The 20,605-nt window shown below is 38.3% G+C and overlaps 3 protein-coding genes across 5 annotated transcripts in view; 2 read left to right on the top strand and 1 right to left on the bottom strand.

Annotated features, from left to right (window-relative positions):
- Window positions 1-751: 751 nt before the first annotated feature.
- On the top strand, window positions 752-6,093 carry uba52 (ubiquitin A-52 residue ribosomal protein fusion product 1). The gene is made up of 5 exons (XM_061975877.1): window positions 752-817; window positions 1,257-1,364; window positions 5,517-5,603; window positions 5,714-5,816; window positions 5,939-6,093. The coding sequence occupies exons 2-5, from the start codon at window positions 1,262-1,264 to the stop codon at window positions 6,030-6,032; spliced, it is 387 nt and encodes a 128-aa protein (XP_061831861.1). The 5' UTR covers window positions 752-817; window positions 1,257-1,261; the 3' UTR covers window positions 6,033-6,093.
- Window positions 6,094-6,933: 840 nt separating this feature from the next.
- The window catches only part of LOC133616513 (homer protein homolog 3-like), a 121,442-nt gene continuing 107,770 nt past the window's right edge, over window positions 6,934-20,605 (bottom strand). Inside the window, exons 1-6 of one of the 3 annotated variants that reach the window (XM_072914649.1) lie at window positions 9,852-18,687; window positions 8,623-8,722; window positions 8,422-8,534; window positions 8,284-8,338; window positions 8,117-8,218; window positions 6,934-8,038 (exon numbers count right to left, since the gene is read on the bottom strand). In XM_072914649.1, the coding sequence (XP_072770750.1) occupies window positions 7,478-8,038; window positions 8,117-8,218; window positions 8,284-8,338; window positions 8,422-8,534; window positions 8,623-8,722; window positions 9,852-9,964 (1,044 nt within the window). In that variant the 5' untranslated portion in view covers window positions 9,965-18,687 and the 3' untranslated portion in view covers window positions 6,934-7,477. Of the gene's footprint in view, window positions 8,039-8,116; window positions 8,219-8,283; window positions 8,339-8,421; window positions 8,535-8,622; window positions 8,723-9,851; window positions 18,878-20,605 lie in introns of those variants that run through there. The other 2 variants (XM_072914650.1, XM_072914651.1) reach the window with 2 other exon arrangements.
- klhl26 (kelch-like family member 26) overlaps window positions 13,889-20,605 on the top strand; it is a 150,479-nt gene continuing 143,762 nt past the window's right edge. Inside the window, exon 1 of the mRNA XM_061975881.2 lies at window positions 13,889-14,036. Coding sequence (XP_061831865.1) covers window positions 13,987-14,036 — 50 coding nt within the window. The 5' untranslated portion in view covers window positions 13,889-13,986. The remainder of the gene's footprint in view (window positions 14,037-20,605) is intronic.

Genomic DNA, 20,605 nt, shown 5'->3' with positions numbered 1-20,605 from the left:
GCTGCTGCTCACTGCTCCCCTCACCTCCCAGGGGGTGATCAAGGGTGATGGGTCAAATGCAGAGAATAATTTCGCCACACCTAGTGTGCGTGTGACAATCATTGGTACTTTTACTTTTTAACTTTAATATTTGCATGAATTTAAATTATTCAGTTCCACATGGGCAGCACAGTGGGACAGGGGTTAGTGCATGTGCCTCTTAATACGAATGTCCTGAGTAGTCCTGAGTTCAATCCCCGGCTCGGGATCTTTCTGTGTGGAGTTTACATGTTCTCCCCGTGACTGCGTGGGTTCCCTCCGGGTACTACGGCTTCCTCCCACCTCCAAAGACATGCACCTGGGGATAGGTTGATTGGCAACACTAAATTGGCCCTAGTGTGTGAATGTGAGTGTGAATGTTGTCTGTGTTGGCCCTGCGATGAGGTGGAGACTTGTCCAGGGTGTACCCCGCCTTCTGCACGAATGCAGTTGAGATAGGCTCCAGCACCCCCCGCGACCCCATAAAGGGACAAGCGGTAGAAAATGGATGGATGGACAGTTCCACATGTTATAACTGCTTCGAGTGATTCATTTCTTGTTTTAAAAATGTTCAAATAATTATAATAACAACCCTGTATTTTAATATTGGCTTTGTTTTACATTTATTCTTTAGGGGTCTCATTAATTTCAGTACAAAAAAAAAAGGTTACGAAAAAAATCATTAAAGATGAATAAAAAAGTGGGGGTTTATTTTGAAAGAAATCCGGTGAAAGGAAGTGACGCATTTATGCCTGAGCTCCTTCCGCCCTCTTTTCGTCGAGGCTCAGCTAGTGGCCGGGTGGGTACACGTTTTACCAAATACTTACTTGCCCGTACAAGTCAATTTTTGGGTAAAATCCGCATCTTTTCACTTGTAGCACCGTGTCGCCAGTTTTGACAGCTATACGAAATACATTCTTCATCTTAAAACACATTTTACTGGAACAGTTTTCGCACGAGTAGCCAGCATGTGGCGCGGCCCTGCTAACTGTTAGCATAGCTATAAGCCGTGTCACTACGTGAGCTTTAGCTAACTCTGGTACAAACCCCCAGCGGCGCCACGTTGCCTTCGTCATAAAAACACTTTGAGCTCTGTCATAGAATGTTGTAAAGAAACGTTTTCCAACGTCATATCCGAGGGTACCTAACCGAGCGCAGTTAGAAGCTGCAACAGACAAGTTCGTTGAGAAATCGCTACCCTGCCAATCTAAACGTTCCTCTCCTGTGACACCCAACAGCCAACATGCAGATCTTCGTGAAGACTCTGACCGGCAAGACCATCACCCTTGAGGTCGAGCCCAGTGACACCATCGAAAATGTCAAGGCAAAGATCCAAGACAAGGAAGGTAAGCATCGCTTACTTCTCAGCGATATTAAAATGAGTCGTTTTAGACGTTCCACTGTAAGTGAATATTTAGGTCCAAAATTCCCAGATGTGTAATATGCCTGTACTCTACTCGTATATTTTCCTAATGATATTTAGGAAGTAGTGTTGTAACAATACCGATATTTTGGTACCGGTATTAAAATTACTTCCGTACTTTTCTAAGTAAAGGAGACCGCAAAAAATTGCATTATTATTATTATGCTTAATTTTTTAACAAAAAATCTGAGGGTACATTAAACATGGTTATTATTGCAGTTAAATCCTTAAATAAAATAGACAACTTGTCTTTTAGTGGTAAGTAAACAAACAAAGGCTCCTAATTACATATGCAGTAACATATTGTATCATTCTATTACAGGGGTGTCAAACTCAAATACAGAGTGGGCCAAAATTTAAAACTGAACAAAGCCGCGGGCAAAGGTTGAACAAATTAACCTTTTAATAGGGACCCAAACAAGTTTTGCATTGAATATTGATATATATATATATATATAACTTTATAATGACATGCAAAATCGAGTTTCAAATAATTAATAAAAAATCAATGGCATATCAAATACAATTTAAATAAAAATTGAATGCCTCTTTTCTATTTGCAGCCTTCTGAGGTAAACATCAACATTAACTTTTTCCACAGGCTAATAAATTTGAAGATAAAATAACAATGAATAAACCAACCATTCAGGACTTTAAATGGCTCAGTTTGCAACACACTGATCTAATCTGATGTGCCCAAGCCAGATACCTGGCATCTTTTCTTGGATGCTAGTTCATTAATGTCGGGGCTCAGGCTTTGAGCTGAGGCAACCTTCATTATCGAACGAAGGTGTTCATCAGTCATTATATCTCGTAGTCCACCCGGACCACAGTCTTGGGGGCGTGCCTAACGTCCTCTACGAGCTGTCGTCACGTCCGCGTTTCATCCATTCTAACAACGTGCCGGCCCAGTCACAAGATATGTGCGGCTTCTGTACGCACACACACGTGAATGCAACGCACACTTGATCAACAGCGGTACACGTTACACTGAGGGTGGCTGTATAAACAACTTTAACACTGTTAGAAATATACGCCACACTGTGAATCCACACCAAACAAGAATGACAAACACATTTTGGGAGAACACACCGTAACACAACAGAACAAATACCCAGAACCCTTTGCAGTACTAACTCTTCCGGGACGCTACAAAATACACCCCCCCCCCCCCCCCCCCCCCCCCCACCACCACACACAAACACACACACACCTTGTAGCGTGACGGAAGAGTTAGTGCTGCAAAGGATTCTGGGTATTTGTTATGTTGTGTTTATGTTGTGTTAAGGTGCGGATGTTCTCCTGAAATGTGTTTGTCATTCTTGTTTGGTGTGGGTTCACAATGTGGCGTATATTTCTAACAGTGTTAAAGTTGTTTGTACGGCCACCCTCAGTGTAACCTGTATCGCTGTTGATTAAGTATGCATTGCATTCACTTGTGTGTGCGTGCAGAAGCCGCACATATGTGACTGGGCCAGCACTCGTTGGACTGGATGAAAAGCGGATGTGACGATTTTCGGGAGGGGCACTGAAATTTGGAGAATTAGCGATGAATGTGGTTACTGCGGCACCGCCGCTGTATATAATCGGCGTGCCAGCTCTAGTGTTAATTTGATATCGCCTCAAGGGCCAAGTGAAATTACACGGCGGGCCAAATTTGGCCCGCGGACCACAGTTTGACACCATGTTCTATCAGCATTAATAAGGACAAGTTGTAGAAAATTAATTATTAATCTACTTTTTATTTATTGTTAATGAATGAAATATTATTATTATTATTGTTAATAAATAATCACTTATTCTTTTGTTGTTTGATACTTTACATTACATTACGTTTTGGATGATACCACAAATTTGGGTATCAGTCCGATACCAAGTAGTTACAGGATCATACATTGGTCATATTCAAAGTCCTCGTGTCCAGGGACACATTTCCTGAGTTTATAAACATAATATACATTTAAAAGAACCGAAAGAAGATGTTGTAATGCCAAAAAATATCGACGTAATCATAGTAGTATCGACTAGATACTACTAGATATCATTACAGTGGATGTTAGGTGTAGATCCACCTATGGCGTTTGTTTACATTTTGATACCGGTGAGCTACGGTGTGTAGTGAGCATTTTTAGCTATTCCTCGTCCTGCAGGGATCATACTTGTAAGAAACTCACTTTATTTGTTGCACCTTTTCAACACCAACAGGGGATTGAAGACAATGTACTGTAGCAAATCATCTATTAGATAAATGAATCTGTTTATATTGTGTTGCTTGTTAATTGTGAGGGTAAGCTATGATCTTTTATGGTTTTTGGACTATAATGTATTTTAAAATGTATTTTTTATTAAAAAAAAATACATTTTTATAAAGGATGTTTTAAAGGGAATAAGCGGTAGAAAATGGATGGATGGATGTTTTGATTAAGGTTTTATGCTGCCGATTCCGATCATCCCTGAGTGAGATCGGCCGATACTAGGGGTGTAACAATTTGTTTAAATAATTAGGTTGAATTTAATATGTGTGGTTACTGATACGATTTAGGGACAATGTTATTTTGTACAACAATACGACCTGATAAGATTCATTCAGTGAGTTAAAATCAATTCAGTAACTTTATATGCAAAACAAGCCGTGTGACTGAAATAAATGCGACATAGTAGACACTGCAGGTGAAGTTTCTTATGTCTTGTAAGGTAATTATGTATAAATAAATTATGGATATTTAAACAAGCATGTAAACAACTATGGCCAATGCATTCACATCTTACCGGAATAAATTGCAGCCAGCACTAGGTTGAATAACAAGAGGAAACATTCCTGCTCACATTTTAAACCTTCAAGCAATTTTTCAATAAAACTAGAGTAACCAACCAACATTTTAAAAGTAGAAAGTTCCCTGACCTGGCCTCACTACCTGGACTCCGCCCTGCATGGTGTTCGCCCCTTGCTTCCATAGCCTCCTTCATCCATCTCTTCTTTGTTTCTTTCTCATAATGACTTCTTGTGTTCTTGAAGTTGGTACGTCGCGCTAACCTGCACCGCTTTCAACTCCCCTGTGTTGGCCCCGTCTTTTGTGGTTAAATATTGTGTTGTGGCTTTTTAAATCGTGCTGTATTTGAAAGCTACGAAATTGTAATTCCTGGCAGAGGAGAGGAAAAGACACGGAAATTTAGGAATATAAATCGTTATATCTATGAATTGTTACACCTCTAGCTGATGCCAATACCAATCACATGTATTAACTGAACATTTTTCTATTACAGTGAGTATTATTGATGGTTTAACAATATCAACACAATATTTAAATTAGTTATTTAATCTCATATCACCTACAATTCAGCATAAGGAGGCTGATAGTACACACAAACTGAACAAAAGTAACCCTCAAAGTCCTTATTCCCTAAGTTTGTTCCAACTTGTCATGTACTGACCCTAACAATTCTGTCACACCAACAGTTGTTATATTATCCTTTCTAGACTCTTATTAATGTACTTGTTGATTTCATATTAATACATTTCTACTTTCTACTGTAACACGTTTCCATCAACACTTCTACATTTTTACTATGCGCTTATTTATTTTGTGTTTCAAGCTAGGTTAGCATCGCTATTAGCATGCCTGCTTCTTGGTGCGAAACATGTTTAGCCTCATCCTCCAGTAATAATACTTCATAAAAAAGGAAATGCAGGTTATTTGTGGTAATAGAGGTGATTATTTTTAGTGGGGAAATGTTATATTAAGTTGTTTTTGTAAGTATATGTTCATTTGGAAATGGCCTTAGCGTCAGACTTTGTAACTAAGAGGATTTCAACCATACTGACTCATGCCATGAAAAATACACAAATATTAGGTCAGACTTTGTAACCAAGATGATTTTAAATACGAAGTCGGCTACAAAAATCTAGAAATAGTTTTTTTTTCCCAGAAGGCTTAATAACACACGAGGGCAGAAGCTGTCCTTATAGTTCATTTCAGCTGGAAAGTCCCAAACATAAAAAATGTGTGATTTGCAAAGCAACAAGTTTGTTTTGTTGTTGCAGTTCATAATTTTGTGTAATATTGATTGTGTGTAGGAATCCCCCCTGATCAGCAGCGTTTGATTTTTGCTGGCAAACAGTTGGAGGATGGCCGTACTCTGTCAGACTACAACATCCAGAAAGGTAACCAAGAGACAATGCTTGATAACAGCTCATGTAGTTTAAAAAAAATATGTTTTTGTGAAAAGTGGTGCGAAGTTGTGACTTGAGATGTATTTAACACTGTCCTCTAGAGTCCACTCTTCATCTGGTGCTGCGTCTGCGTGGAGGCATCATTGAACCTTCCCTCAGACAGCTGGCTCAGAAATACAACTGCGACAAGATGATCTGCCGCAAGTAAGACCATCAAGTTACTTTTAAAAATATTTTTAAGCAGACCCCAACCGACTTGTGACTTGGAAAATATAGCTTCTTTTTTTCCTTCTGAATAGCTCTTTTTCTTGTCTTGTTTTTCACAGGTGCTACGCCCGTCTGCACCCACGTGCCGTCAACTGCCGCAAGAAGAAGTGTGGCCACACCAACAACCTCCGCCCCAAGAAGAAGCTGAAGTAGACGTGTTTGTTGTTGTCTGCTTTTCACGCCGCAGTGTTGATAAATAAATTTAAGAAAACTTGCACTTGTCCGGTAGCGGTTTATTGGTTCCTCTTCAAAGTTATATGCAAACATTGCTATTCCCAGTATCAAACCTTGGCAGATATGTAGGCTTTCACTACCTACCAGTGGTGCACTGACTACATGAACGCATACGTTTTGACCCTTTGAATACTCAAGTGTGCTCTCAGGTATGCATTTTGTTGTTTATTGCCAGTTTCAGATTCAAGTCAATTGTCTGAAACTTAGAATATGCTCCTTTGTCGAGGAGCCAGCATACTCTACACTGGCTCACTCCTGCCCCTGCAAGCCTTATGTAGCGCGACTGACATGCACTTCAAAACCCAAACTGGTAAAGGCTGTGTTTTATAGACTTTTGGATTAGATCATTTCCTGTGTCAAAGCAGTGCTCTTCTACTGTAAATAAGTTTAAAATGTAAAAAAATAATTGCAACAAAAGCTTTGTCTTAAAATTACACATTTAATTTCAGATATTTGGGGATTATATTTAAATCTAATTACAAACTACCGGTATGTTAACTATTCTCGAGACCCTATGTGTGAGAGTGTTAAATCAATTGGTAAAAAATTTTAAGATGCTGAAAATGATCAAGTTCATTTATATAGCCCTTAATCAAAGGTGCCTCGAAGTGCTGCACAAACCACATGACTGGGCAAACATTTCCATCCAGGTCAGAGGAGTGGTCAACACTAAATCATGACCTAGAAAAGACTGGTACATTTATATGGTATATAGACTTACATTCTTTGTTTATCTTGCATTTTTCTTGAGGATTTTGGACCCCCGCACCCCCCATCCGCCATAAAAAGCCTAGTTTTGGCTCAAGAACATCAAATACCATTGACAGATCTCAATTCATTTTATTTAGCATATCTAAATCTAGGAAAAATATACATTGTAAAAAACTGAACACCTAAAAATATACATACTATTAAACGAATACAACTTGGTGGTTAGCCCATTTAAACATATATATACATTGAACAAGACAAGGAAATTATCAATAAATTATCCCCGCACCCCCCATCTGCCATAAAAAGCCCAGTTTTGGCTCAAGAACATCAAAACAAATACCATTGACAGATATCAATTAATTTTATTTAGCATATCTAAATCTAGGAAAAATATACATTGTAAAAAAACACCTAAAAATATACATACTATTAAAAGAATACAACTTGGTGGTTAGCCCATTTAAACATATATACATTGAACAAGACAAGGAAATTAGCAATAAATTATAAGACAAAAGAGGCCTAACAACACACTTCTTTCATTGTACTGAGCACCTTTTTTTTCTATTAAAAGTGCAGCAAAGGAGGTAAATTTGTAAAAACATGTATTTTGTTACAACACCGAACTGAGATCATGTTTACAGTCAATTTTAAAAGAACTTATGACCTTTCTCAGAAACAAATGCAGAACCGCATTCAGAGGTGGCGATGGAGACCAGGTCATTGATGGCCCTCTTGATGCTGTCCCGTGGCGCCAAAAAGCTTTCGTCAAAGTTCAGCAGGAAGTTTTCCAAGTACTCCGCAAAGCCTGCTAACATGCTTTGGATCATTTCCCTGACCATCAACGTGCAGAGGTGGAGGAGATGGTCCTCAGCGATGTGGGGACTGAGCCAGGAGCAGCAAGACAGTGTATATGCCAGCATACTGACTATCTCAATCCTGGCAACCTCATGTCTCATCTCAGCGTCTGAACCAGGCTCTTGCTTATCCAGGAAGAGACAGACAACACGTTCCACCACTCCTTTCACCAGGTGGTCAGTACAGCGATGGAACTGGGAAAGTAGCATTAATCTCTTGGTCATGCTGATGATGGTTGAGGTTCTTAATGCGCTCTGCAGCCTGTTGAAGAGGTGCCTGAGGAACCACTCCACTTCTTCCTCCGCTTTGGGACACACCACTAACAAAAACATGTGGAAACCTTCCAGTGTCACCTTCATGAGAGAAAAACACAAAGGAGTGAGTGAATTGTTTCTGGAACATCCCACAAGTGTAGAAGATCTTTTCCTTACGCTCTTGCCTAGCAGCTGTGAAAGCCGTACCTCCTCCTGGATATCCTCCCAGACTTCCTTCTCCATCTTGTTTAGACAGATGAACCTTGCACTGATCCAGGCCTGTACACGTCAACCAATCACTGCTTAGCATCTTTACGTGTTACATCCAAGTACTCTGTACTTACCGATTCAAGAAGACGAAACATCTTTCGGTTCATCTTTACGTCAAATCCCTGGAACCTGTAAAAATAACATGAACTTTTTTATTATCAATTTGTAGAGTAAATTATACAGGATTTATTCCACAGCCATCTTGTACTCACTCTTCCAGGAAGCTCCTACGAGACAGGATCCACTGCTTCATGTGCTCCACGGAAACATAGCTGGGAACCTCACCCAGCTGCTTCATGATCACAAACTGCCTCAGAAGTAGCTTCTGCAAGCACAAAGACAATAAAGGTTGTTTTTGTGCTGTACCGAGAGCGAAGAGAGCAGTCAAAATAAGTTGTGAGCACACCACTTACCTCCTCTTGGTACAAGTTTGCCTCTTCGACAGAAAAAGAGGATGGCAACATCGGCAGAATTTGCTCAAGCATCTCAGCAACATCATGACTGTACAGATGTCTGTAGGAAACAACATGAGAAGATACTTGGTGACATGGTCTTTCATGGGATATAAGAAGGGCAGCATAATGACTTCAGGACTCTGTTTTCCCAAGATATTTCCATAAATAATCGGGTTTGGGTAAATAATGATACAAATAGTTATATATTAGTAATTAAAAGATTGTATTTGTATAAATAGTTATATATTAGTAATTAAAAGATTGTATTTGTTTGACAATAATAAAACAAATCCCATTATGTAAGATATTTTGACCTTCCTGCACTGCGGCTAATGTTGTGCATTGTCTCTTTACAACCAGGTGGGGTCGCTGTTCTCCCAGAGGCAGCATTTCTCCCGAACAGTGTTGTTAGTTTATTGGAAAGTAAAACTGCGTTATTAGGTTTATTATATGTGGTATTTTTATTTGCATACTGTAATTTACGGCAATTTTACTTTTGGCTTTTGATACGAATTGTACCCCAAAAAAAACTGGTGCGTCGAAGTATCAAAAAGCCCCACAAGATGGCGTATTTCCTTGTCATGTTCAAGACGCCCAGAGCTCACTTCCCTCCTTACCAACTCTCACAGGTTATGTCTTTCATCTTTTACTACTACTAGTCTGGTATAGAATGATACATTTAGTTTTCAAGATACTTAATATTGTGAGACTTGCTACTTTATGACAAAAAAAGTTCTAAAACAGACTCGAGTTGGAGCAGCTGCTGCTAGCTAGCACAATGCCACTATATTATATTAGCTGTTACACCTGCCTTCCAAATTGGGATAAAAATAAGATATTTTTACTCTTTTTAACCTTCCAAACTTGGCGATAACAACAATGTTAAGCCCAATTGTTTTGTGTCAGATATGTTGATAGCGCCACCAAGTCAAACAAAAATAAAACGTCGTTTTTTGTCGTATCATAGAATGTTGCATAATGTTATGAACTCTACAGATATTAATAACGTTTTATATTTTTAAAGTGTAGAGGTACCCCTTTATCAATCAATCTGGTGAAGTTAGTATAATACATTGCATGTTAAAAAGCTATTCCTATTGCAGCGTGTTTTCAGTCAACAAAAGTCATGTTCCATCCATCCAATTCCTACCGCCTATTCCCTTCACAATTGATAAAACTTTGCCTACCTGATGGCGGATAAAACATCCATTGTAGAAGTTGTGATGCTGGTGAAATGATCCTTCTGCTCTGTCTGGGTCCCAAGTGATCTTCGCTTGCATTCCATGGGAGCTGCATACATATACTGTCTAAAAGCTCTTTGATTACGTCATCCAACTGCCACTGAAGATCCTTTCAACTTGAGGCCAGAAGTTGACACACTTATTTTTTACACCTATAATTAGTTGGACAATTATGATGTTTTGTTGAATAGTTTTCATTAACATACATTTGGCATATACACCACAGTGTATATGTTTTTTGTTGTTTTACTTTGGAGCTGTATGTAGAAATGGTTGCATCAGCTGTGCTCTTTTAATGTCTTTAATGTCCTTTGTGTTCTTTGATGTTTCCCTCTTACACACATGCTTATGTGTACTATGGTTATGAGTTTTTTTTCTTCTTCCTTGGCCTTAGTCTGGACCCCCCTCTCCAGTGGCCTCCTCCCCAGCGTTCACCTGTTTCTCACCTTCTTTGTCTCCCTGTAATGTTTGTCTGCTCTTGAATGGGATTGTGCTGAAAATCTTAATTTCCCCTCGGGGATTATTCAAGTATTTTTGATTCTGAATAGGTTTTTGTTTCATTTACACAGGGTGTGACGTTTGCCTTTTTCCAGTTAGACACGCTGTTCAATATTTACAATATCTCACAGCATCCATGAAAATATTGGACTGTATGCACAAAGACTTTTTGTTGAAAATAATTCCTATAATTTAAAATAATTAACTTGCTCTTTATAATTTGTGGTATCATATTTGTATACTGAATATCATATTTGCTGATGTAGTTCTGCTGTTGTTTTTATTTTCTGTCTTATCACTCTCTTGTCCCTGCAATTTCTTCCTCTTTCTTTCCCCCACCCCCTTTCTATCTCCTCTGGGTCCATTAACGCCAAACCCTAAATATATCCATTTAATTAAGTCAAATACAAATGGGGCAACAAGAGAAATATCCCAACACTTCTCATTTGTAAAGCCAATTTGTGCAGCAGATATGGGCATCTACATCAATTTTCCTGAGGGAATCAATAAAGTACTATCTATCTATCAACAATATGATTTGCCTGAGTGGCTGGACAGGACATGTTAAATAACAATTTAAAAAGATGCATCAACTTATTCTTGGTGTTTTGATATGTCCTAATCAAATCTAATATTTGCCTGCTTCTTTGAGTGACGACAATACTGATTTGTGTTAATATCCAAAGTAAGAGAATGCAAAATAACCACAAAGAAAATAACTTTAAGCATGGCAGAATTTTAATGCTTCAAGACTTATTTACAAATATAAGATCAATCTCACGTATAAACCCAACTTTAAATTCACTCATGAAAATTCCCAATTTGCTATCTTTATTATGACAATACTACAATCTAATGAGCATTTATGTAAAAGGTCAAAATACAGTTTGGAGAAGGTAATTCAGTCATTTGTGCAGAAGGCCTTGTGCTAATTCCATTTTAGGTGGTAACACTTCTTTGGTTCTGTGTTCTATTGTTGAGATACTTTAAAGGTGCCATATGTAATAATGTGGCCAGAAATGGTACTGCAATCACAGTCAAAATTCCGTAGTCCCCTCCCTCTCTCCATGACTGAGGTTGCCAGATACACAGCCGAATCCGAATCCAAGGAACTTCAAATGGCAAACGACGAGTCCTAGGCTGTAGGTTTCTCTTGTTTATGCTTCTTGCAAGATGGTTTACGAAGAAATTATGCCATCTTTTACTGATGTCGATTAGCCAAATGTATTTGTAAAGTTACGCAGCAAAATTTTCGTCAGGAGTCAGGACAGATTGTTGGCATTACTGCTAAAATGTCGAGTTTGACCGCACGGACCACCATCGAAATAATTATACATAATAATATATATTATATATCGCATAGGCCTACTTTGATGGCAAGCCAAGGCCAACAGTAAAATTACTGCCACATTTGGTTCTGCATAACTCCATGTTGCATCCAACCTGACGCACTGCTTTCTCTTCCATGTACGCACATCACCATCTTTCAGTGCAGAGTGCCATTCTATGAGCCAACCCACGTTACGCAGAAATCATATAGCCTACTACCATGTCAATACACAAAGTAAAAAATCATGACATGTAATGCATTATCCCCTATAGGGGGGTGGTTATCCACATATGCGGTCCTCTCCAAGGTTTTTCATAGTCATTCACATCGACGTCCCACTGGGGTGAGTTTTTCCTTGCCCTTATGTGGGCTCTGTACCGAGGATATCGTTGTGGCTTGTGCAACCCTTTGAGACACTTGTGATTTAGGGATATATAAATAAACATTGATTGATTGATTGATTGATATTGTGCCAAATACCACCCCATATGTGCCTGATGCACATACAGTACCAGAAAAAGCAAATAGCCGTGCTAATGTTGGAACACATTTCCTCAGCGTATCAGCATATTGAGAACAAAATAGGCACTGACACTACCCATATCTACATAGGGCAAAATATCGAAAAATAAATTTTTCCCTGTCAGTTGGATGACACATCGACATACATATATTTCCCCCGTTGTCGATGTGTCATTGACCAGGCTAGCATGCTAAGCGTGGGGACAGCGTGGGGACAGCGTGGCGCGGTTGGGAGAGTGGCCGTGCCAGCAACCTGAGGGTTCCTGGTTCAATCCCCACCTTCTACCATCCTAGTCACGTCCGTTGTGTCCTTGAGCAAGACACTTCACCCTTGCTCCTGATGGGTCGTGGTTAGAACCTTGTATGGCAGCTCCCGCCATCAGTGTGTGAATGTGTGTGTGAATGGGGAAATAGTGTCAAAGCGCTTTGAGTACCTTAAAAGGTAGAAAAAAGCGCTACACAAGTATAAGTATAACCCATAAGCTACACTTGTGTGATGGTGCTTCGCTCCTAAGCATTCGTTGCACGAACATACTAGCTTTGTTAGACAAGACTGTGTTGGACAATATAGTTTACATACAAAATGTCCATTTCCATTTATTACAAGTAATAAATACCTGACTTACCTATCAAGGAGGAAATGAGCAAGTTTGGCGTCAGATGTAAAAATCTTCTCTGCCTTTAATCGTCTCCATCTTTCAAAGGCATCCCCGATACTCGTTTTGTTCCTGGCTTTGTCATGAATACGTTGAGAATCGTAACGACGCCTTTTAGATTTACTAAGGTCTGACATGTTTAGTAACTTTACCAGTGGCAGTAGCTAGACGAAGAGGGCGGTGCGTAACTGGCAAACTGGATGTGACTCACTGACAGACTTTTTAATTGGTCAAACGGTGGAGGCCTGGGCATTGAAATGAAAACAATAACAATATTTCTGGGCTGTAATACTAATTTTGAAATTAGCATATCCCAGCTGAACTATAGTTATAAAGGTATTCGAAAAGAACATGATTTATTAATGCCTTTTGACATACGAGGGCCATTTAATGATGACTTGACATGAAATTATTACATATGGCACCTTTAAGGTCTTCCTCTACAGTTAGTACAGAAAAAAACTTGTATGATAGATTATACAATTTCCCGTTTCCAGTCTTGTTTAGTACGAGAGAACACAATATGGGTGGTTACACAAAAACAAATCAGTTTCATTGATGGTGAAAATATGAGCATCGATGGATTTGTCCTTTTGAGCAACAAAAACAGTAAAAACTACAAAATATTATTTGTGTCAACGATGTGCAAAATAAGTCTTATCAAAATGTGTTGCATGCCAGCAATCAGAAGCTATAGAAATATCACAAGTGCAACTGAAGAGAAAATATGATTTCAAACATTTATGTGTGTATCTCATGAAATAATACTGTTTGTACCTCAGTTTTTTAGTTAGTTTTTATGCGCCCCACTTATCTTGTTATTCAGTTTGATGAAAATCTTTGCAGAATATTACCCCGGTTTTCATGTCTTGTACCAGTTAATGTAAATTGCAAAACAAGTAAGTCAATCATCCCGTGGAATCGAGTGTCCAAAGAAAATAAATCCTACAGGTTGGTGACTCAAGTCTTTGCTTTCTTTTATCAGTACGACTGTGGCCAAAGAAAGTATCATGTGGGAGCACTTTGGTAAAGAGGAGAAGAAACATTCAGAAAGTACTCAGAGCAAAGTAGGAAGATGGCTCCCTCCACTTCTGCTCTTCGCCATCTAGAGTCTTCAAAAAAAAGGTAAAACTGATATTAATTTGTTATTTCTTTGTTTTCTGCATGTAAAACTATAATAATTTTCTACAAAAAGTCTTGTGGTAATATTTTTGACTGTAGGTAACGGATGAATTAGATTTTCACTATTTCTTATGGGAAACAATGTATCGGTTCAGTCTTTGTCTGATCTTTTGGAAGGATTTACTACCAAAAACCAAGGTACCGTACAGTACTGCTGTACAAGTACTTTTGCGGTTTGCAAATGTGTTTGATCAGCCTGAGAACCACCGTGTGTTTGATTTTCTGGCCTGTAGTTAAAAGCTGTCATGCTAAAAACACTGCCATGCTAAAAACACTGCCTTGCTAATAAGTGAAGTGTGGATTTATTATTATAATTTTTTTAACCACAAAGGAGTAGTGAAAAACTTCAAAAGTATACATAGAGGCTTGCATATGGCTGCTGAGGTCAGAACTGCCAGATGGTGAAATAAGTTGCTGGGATGATGAAATGTGAAGCTGATAGGAATAAAATCACAGTGAAACTTGTTAGAACACCATTTCTTTCCCAGCGAACTAATATTCTGACCACTTGAGAAAAAGTAGTTGTAATGATAAACAAAACACTTCCTTCAAAATGTTAATACAAAACCCACAACCAGTGAAGTTGGTACGTTGTTTAAATCGTAAATATAAACATAAAACAATGATTTGCAAATCCTTTTCAACTTATATTCAATTGAATAGACTGCAAAGACAAGATATTTATTGTTTGAACTAAGAAACTTAAAATAGTTTTTGCAAACAATTTAATGGTGGCAACACATTGCAAAAAGTTGGCATAGGGGCATTTTTACCAATGTGTTACATGGCCTTTCCTTTTAACAACACTCAGTAAACGTTTGGGAACTGAGGAGACCAATTTTTGAAGCTTTTCAGGTGGAATTATTTGCCATTCTTGCTTGATTTATAGCTTAAGTTGTTCAACAGTCCGGGGTCTCAGTTGTGGTATTTTACGCTTCATAATGCACCACACATTTTCAATGGGAGACAGGTCTGGACTACAGGCAGGCCAGTCTAGTACCCGCAGTCTTTTACTACGATGCCACGCTGTTGTAACACGTGCAGAATGTGGCTTGGCATTGTCCGGTTGAAATAAGCAGGGGCGTCCATGAAAAAGATGTTGCTTGGATGGCAACATATGTTCCTCCAAAACCTGTACGTACCTTTCAGCATTAATGGTGCCTTCACAGATGTGTAGGTTACCCATGTCTTGGACACTAATACACCCCCATACTATCACAGATGCTGGCTTTTGAACTTTGCGCCTATAACAGTCCGGATGGTTCTTTTCCTCTTTGTTCCGGAAGACACGATGTTCAGTTTCCAAAAACAATTTGAAATGTGGATTTAGAACAATTTTCCACTTTGCATCAGTCCATCTTAGATGTGGTGATATCCTTTACACAATGATGTCGGTTTTTGATACAGTACCGCCTGAGGTATCAAAGATCACGGGCATTCAATGTTGGTTTTCGCCCTTGCTGCTTACGTGCAGTGATTTTTCCAGATTCTCTGAAACTTTTGATGATATTACGGACCGACCGTAGATGGTGAAATCCCTAAATTCCTTGCAAGAGCTCGTTGAGAAATGTTGTTCTTAAACTGTTTGACAATTTGCTCACAAATTTGTTCACAAAGTGGTGACCCTTATCCCATCCTTTTTTGTGAATGACTGAGCATTTGATGGAAGCTGCTTTTATACCAAATCATGGGTATAAAAGCTGGTTCCACCTGTTCCCAACTAGCCTGTTCACCTGTGGGATTTTCCAAATCAGTGTTTGATGAGCATTCCTTAACTTTCTCAGTCTTTTTTGCCACTCGTGCCAGCTTTTTTGAAACATGTGGCAGACATCAAATTCCAAATGAGCTAATATTGGCAAAAAATAACAAAGTTTACCAGTTTGAACGTTAAGTATCTTGTCTTTGCAGTCTATTCAATTGTATTTACCGGTAGGTTGAAAAGGATTTGCAAATCATTGTATTTTGTTTTTATTTACGATTTACACAACGTGCCAACTTCACTGGTTTTGGGTTTTGTTAAAATGAGGCGAAATTGCACCCTACAGGTGGCTAGATTTTTCTAGAAGCTAATTTAAATCACATTTGCTGTTGCAGAAGCTTACACCGTACCTGTCAAATGCAGAGGAAATGATTAGGAGGTACAATGCTTTTTAGTTTTGCTTCGGTTTCACAAAGTCAGTCAAGTACCCATTTAGTAAATTCATACAGTTGTGCTTCTTACAAGTTGTACACTGTTGAGTAATGTAATACTTACACGCACACACACACACACACACACACACACACACACACACACACACACACACACACACACACACACACACACACACACACACACACACACACATTGTGTTTAACTACAGAAGTGTTGCAGTTCTCCTGTGTTGAAACTGTTCTCTGCACACTTCCTTCCTTCTTCCTGGTAATCATGGCGTTAACAAATGTAAACAAAATCAAACTTGGCACATACACTAATCAAATGGAATCTCGGATTCAGACGCAAGGGAGGGAATGACGCTGCCAATTTAGCAGCATCTTTCCTGCTTCTCCTTCATCGATCAACATGAATAATAGAGCGAGTAGAGAGTACGGCAGCTGAAATAAAGTATTGGGTAAAATACATGTTGCTGATCCACTGATGGTTTTGTGCTCAACTCTGAAGAGCTTCTGGCTGCTGGGCGACGACTGTCAAGCTTTTCAATCTTCACATGTTTATTCCCTGACTAAACTCAGGTGGGTTGCATTTCCACAGTCCAGGGGGGGGAAAAAATACTAAGAATTAAGGATGTGCCACCGATCAGTGTCGTTCGATTTTCATCCAAAAACAAGTGATTCCTTTTTCTGTCAGTTATAGTTAGCAAAATAACTCCAAAATTTACGTGCAGATGTTCATGATACTTTAAAGGGAATAAGGTATAAGGAACACCTGATCTGGATCATTTCCACTATGTTGCCGTAGATTTGTGTGCACACACTCAAATGTAAGGCAACGTGTGTGTGTGTTGGCGGCACCACAGAGACAAAGATAGTAGAGACAGACAAGAGTGTTCACTAAGTTCCTATCATTCCCCTTTAGATAACTCAAAAAGTTATGAGTAGATTTTCATCTAACTTTCAGGAAATATCGGAAATTGGAAAAGGAACAAGTGATTACATTTTTGGGCTGATCTGGATCATTTCTACTATGTTAATTTACGTTTACGTTACAATTTTACATTTCTGTGTTTGTATGCTAGCGGCCCTGCCTTCACTCACAGCTTCACTCCGTTTCTTTTATTCCGCTACAGATAGCATAAACAGTTATGGATGGATTTTCATCTACCTTTTAGAAAATGTCATAGATGGGAAAATGAAGAATTTCAGGAAATGTCAGAAATGGGATAAGGAACAATTGATGACATTTTTGGGGCTGTTCTTGGATTTATGACTTTTTCACTGTTGGGAAAAATGGCCTGGCCGAGGTCTGTGCTTTTCTAATTGATTATTTTAAACCGTTAAAAACTCATTGGACACAAGATAGCTCTGGGGGCAAATATACAAAGGATTTGAATGACAGCCAATAATAGTTTTTGCTTTTGTTGACCTATTTTACTACAGTTGTATGTAATACAAATAAATAGTTGTATTATTTTGGTGATATTTTTACTAGAGGTGTAAAAAATTGATGATTTTCGAATGAATAGCGATTCTTAATCGATAAAAAAAAATCCATAATCGATTAAAAAATATATTTAAAAAAAATCGGTCCTGTCCAGCCACTCAGGAAAATCATATTGTTGATGTAGATTCCTATCTGCTGTACGGATTCACTTTAGAAAAGAGAAGTGTGAGATACTTCTCTTGTTGCCTTGATTGTATTTGACTTTATTAAATGTTTGGGTAGAATTTTATTAAACAAAAACAGTTTTCTTTTAAGTAATATAGAACATTGTCAGAGCTGTTTATCTATTTTATGGAGGGATGTAGTCAATCATAGAACTGGCACCCAATATTTTTAAAGTATTAATTTTGAATCGAGATTCGATTCTGAATCGAATCGTTACCCCCAGGTGTGGTGCCCAAAGATTCACAGCCCAAATTGTTTACATTGCCTTGTATTGTTTTTTTTTTCAAAATGTATTTGTTGATAGAAATATTTTTTTGGTTTGCCTGAAATCTTTGATCATAATCATGATTAACAAATTAAAGGCACAATCACAAAATGATTCAATGATCTTAATATCCACAACGGCAATATTGGACCTGCATTTACCACTATTTCAGTTTCAATACTAATATTTGCATATTTGATCATGCCTAATGTTATTATAACTGTGCGGTCTTTGGTTCAATAATAAAAATACAAATGTGAATGCTAAGTTTGAAAAATTTTGGCTCCAGACAAGAGTGCAGAGCCACAAGTGTGAATGCAGGCAGAGTAGCACATCAGATGTTACACATGATAGTACTAGTACAGTATTGCTACGTACATGTCAGAAAGTAGAACGCCGCTACCTTATTCTGTGCGAAGCACTTTTAAGGTTGTGCCAGTAAAGTGAAAGTGAAAGTGAAGGAAAACCCGCCTTGACTGTGGAGATGCAGCCCACCTGTAGTCGGGACTACTTATCCATGAGTTTGGCCAGACTTTGTCTCAGGTCATTCAAATCGCATATTTTGACATCGAGTGCCTGGATGATGTGTTGGACCTCGACCTCCGCTTTGCCCCGCTCGTCCCTGCTGGAGGCCAGTGTCTTTTCAGCGCTCTGAACTTGACCCTCCAGCTCAGTGTTTCGCCTTTCAAGGTCCTGCAGACAAATGGGCGGCCATTATTGCTGCATCACTGCATAGGTTTGCAACGTGACACATTCTTTTTTGTATTACATTTCACGTCTTAAATTACACGTTTAGTAGGCCAGATATTGTAGTTGAAGTACAACTCCGTAACACGTGACTTGAAGGTTGAGGCAAAAAAGATTGGTCATTTTTGGTCTTTGTGTAAATGGAAACAGGAAAATTCAACCTCACCAACTTGGCTGCTTCAGTTTTTATGTTGGTGATTGAGTCGGTAGTCCATATTTTAATTAGAATTAAAAAATACGACAAACAGGGCTGAAATGTGTAACTTTGACAAAAGAAATAGACCACAAGCAAATGTCCACTGCAGAGGACATGCATTGTCTTGCTGTTTAGTGAGGTAAAGCTTGATCAAATTGTTGGTGGCAATTTGCTGCTCCTCCAGTTTATAAAACACATTCAAATGAGTAATTGTGAGCTTTATGAGGCAATGCTATGCTGAATGCATCAATGAATATGATAATGAAATAAGCACAAAGACAGTAAAGGTTAAACATCCGTACCTAAATGCATCGGGTATATTTCTCTCATTGACATGGAAAGTGGTACAATTTGTTTTGTCCTTGAAGTCTCTCAGTCTTCTAAACTGGTCCCTCTATTTTTAGTAACTGTATCAAAGTACATTTAATATCGCATGTATGATGGGTTTGTTCTTTGGTTTTGAAAAATAAATACTCCTGTAATAATTGGGGCAAATAATTATATGAAATTAAATGTGACAGCATGTGACAATTCCCACTTGTGCCAGCAGAGGACACTACTATTTAGCAAATACAAACATGACTGAATAAGTTGTAAGTTGTTTAATAGCTCTAAAGATGAGAAATGTGATTTACTTTTGAGCCACAGAGGCAAAACTCAAACAATCAAAGATAAACATGCATTTTTTTTTTCATTTTTATGACAGTATGTATGTAATTCTAACATAATCAAGTGTGAACTGTAACTGTAATAAAGGGAAATATGTGTAACAGAGGTGGCCAGACCGATCCAAATATCGAATGCAAGGGTGGTATCAGTAATGGATCAATACTAACGTGAGGAGATTTTTGAAGTTGTTTTCAAAGTTTACTTTCTGAAATATGTGTGCCATTGTTACATTGTTGATATTGTTGGTAAGTTTTGGGACACAGAATGGCTTTGGGGCCAAAAACTGAAGGATTCAAATGAAAGCCAATCATTTTTGTTTTTGTTTACCTGTTTTACTCAAACAGTTGTACATAATGATGAAAATTCACGGTCAGTTGAAGGGAATAAAATACAGTATATTTTCAGTTTCCACGACCCTGAAAGGAACAAGCGGTAGCAACTGGATGGATATATATATGTGTGTGTGTGTGTGTGTGTGTGTGTGTGTGTGTGTGTGTGCGTAATATATGTATATATATATATATATATATATATATATATATATATATATATATATACATACATATACACACACATACGTGCATGTAATTTCGTTAATATTGTTACATTGTCTTATCTTGTAATACAGTTGTCCCTTGTTTATAGCTGTTATTTGGTTCTGGACATGGCCGTGATAAATTAATTCCTGCAATGCAAGAATCATTACCTTATTTTCTGGACTTTAAGCCGCTACTTTTTTCCCAAGCTTTGAACCCTCCGGTTTATACAAAGGTGCGGCTAATCTATGGATTTTTCTTCGCTAACAGCTA

This window comes from Nerophis lumbriciformis, linkage group LG14 (assembly GCF_033978685.3).
Source record: "Nerophis lumbriciformis linkage group LG14, RoL_Nlum_v2.1, whole genome shotgun sequence".
NCBI lineage: Eukaryota > Metazoa > Chordata > Actinopteri > Syngnathiformes > Syngnathidae > Nerophis > Nerophis lumbriciformis.
Note: the sequence above shows the minus strand (reverse complement) of the source record. Positions and strands in the feature narration are given on the sequence as shown.

What these genes read in the sequence shown, in the direction of transcription:
- uba52 (XM_061975877.1), top strand. Translation starts at nt 1,262, where the DNA reads ATGCAGATCTTCGTGAAGACTCTGACCGGCAAGACCATCACCCTTGAG. An exon ending in AGACTACAACATCCAGAAAG is followed by an intron (nt 5,604 to 5,713) that starts GTAACCAAGAGA and finishes ACTGTCCTCTAG; the next exon opens with AGTCCACTCTTCATCTGGTG. An exon ending in GACAAGATGATCTGCCGCAA is followed by an intron (nt 5,817 to 5,938) that starts GTAAGACCATCA and finishes TGTTTTTCACAG; the next exon opens with GTGCTACGCCCGTCTGCACC.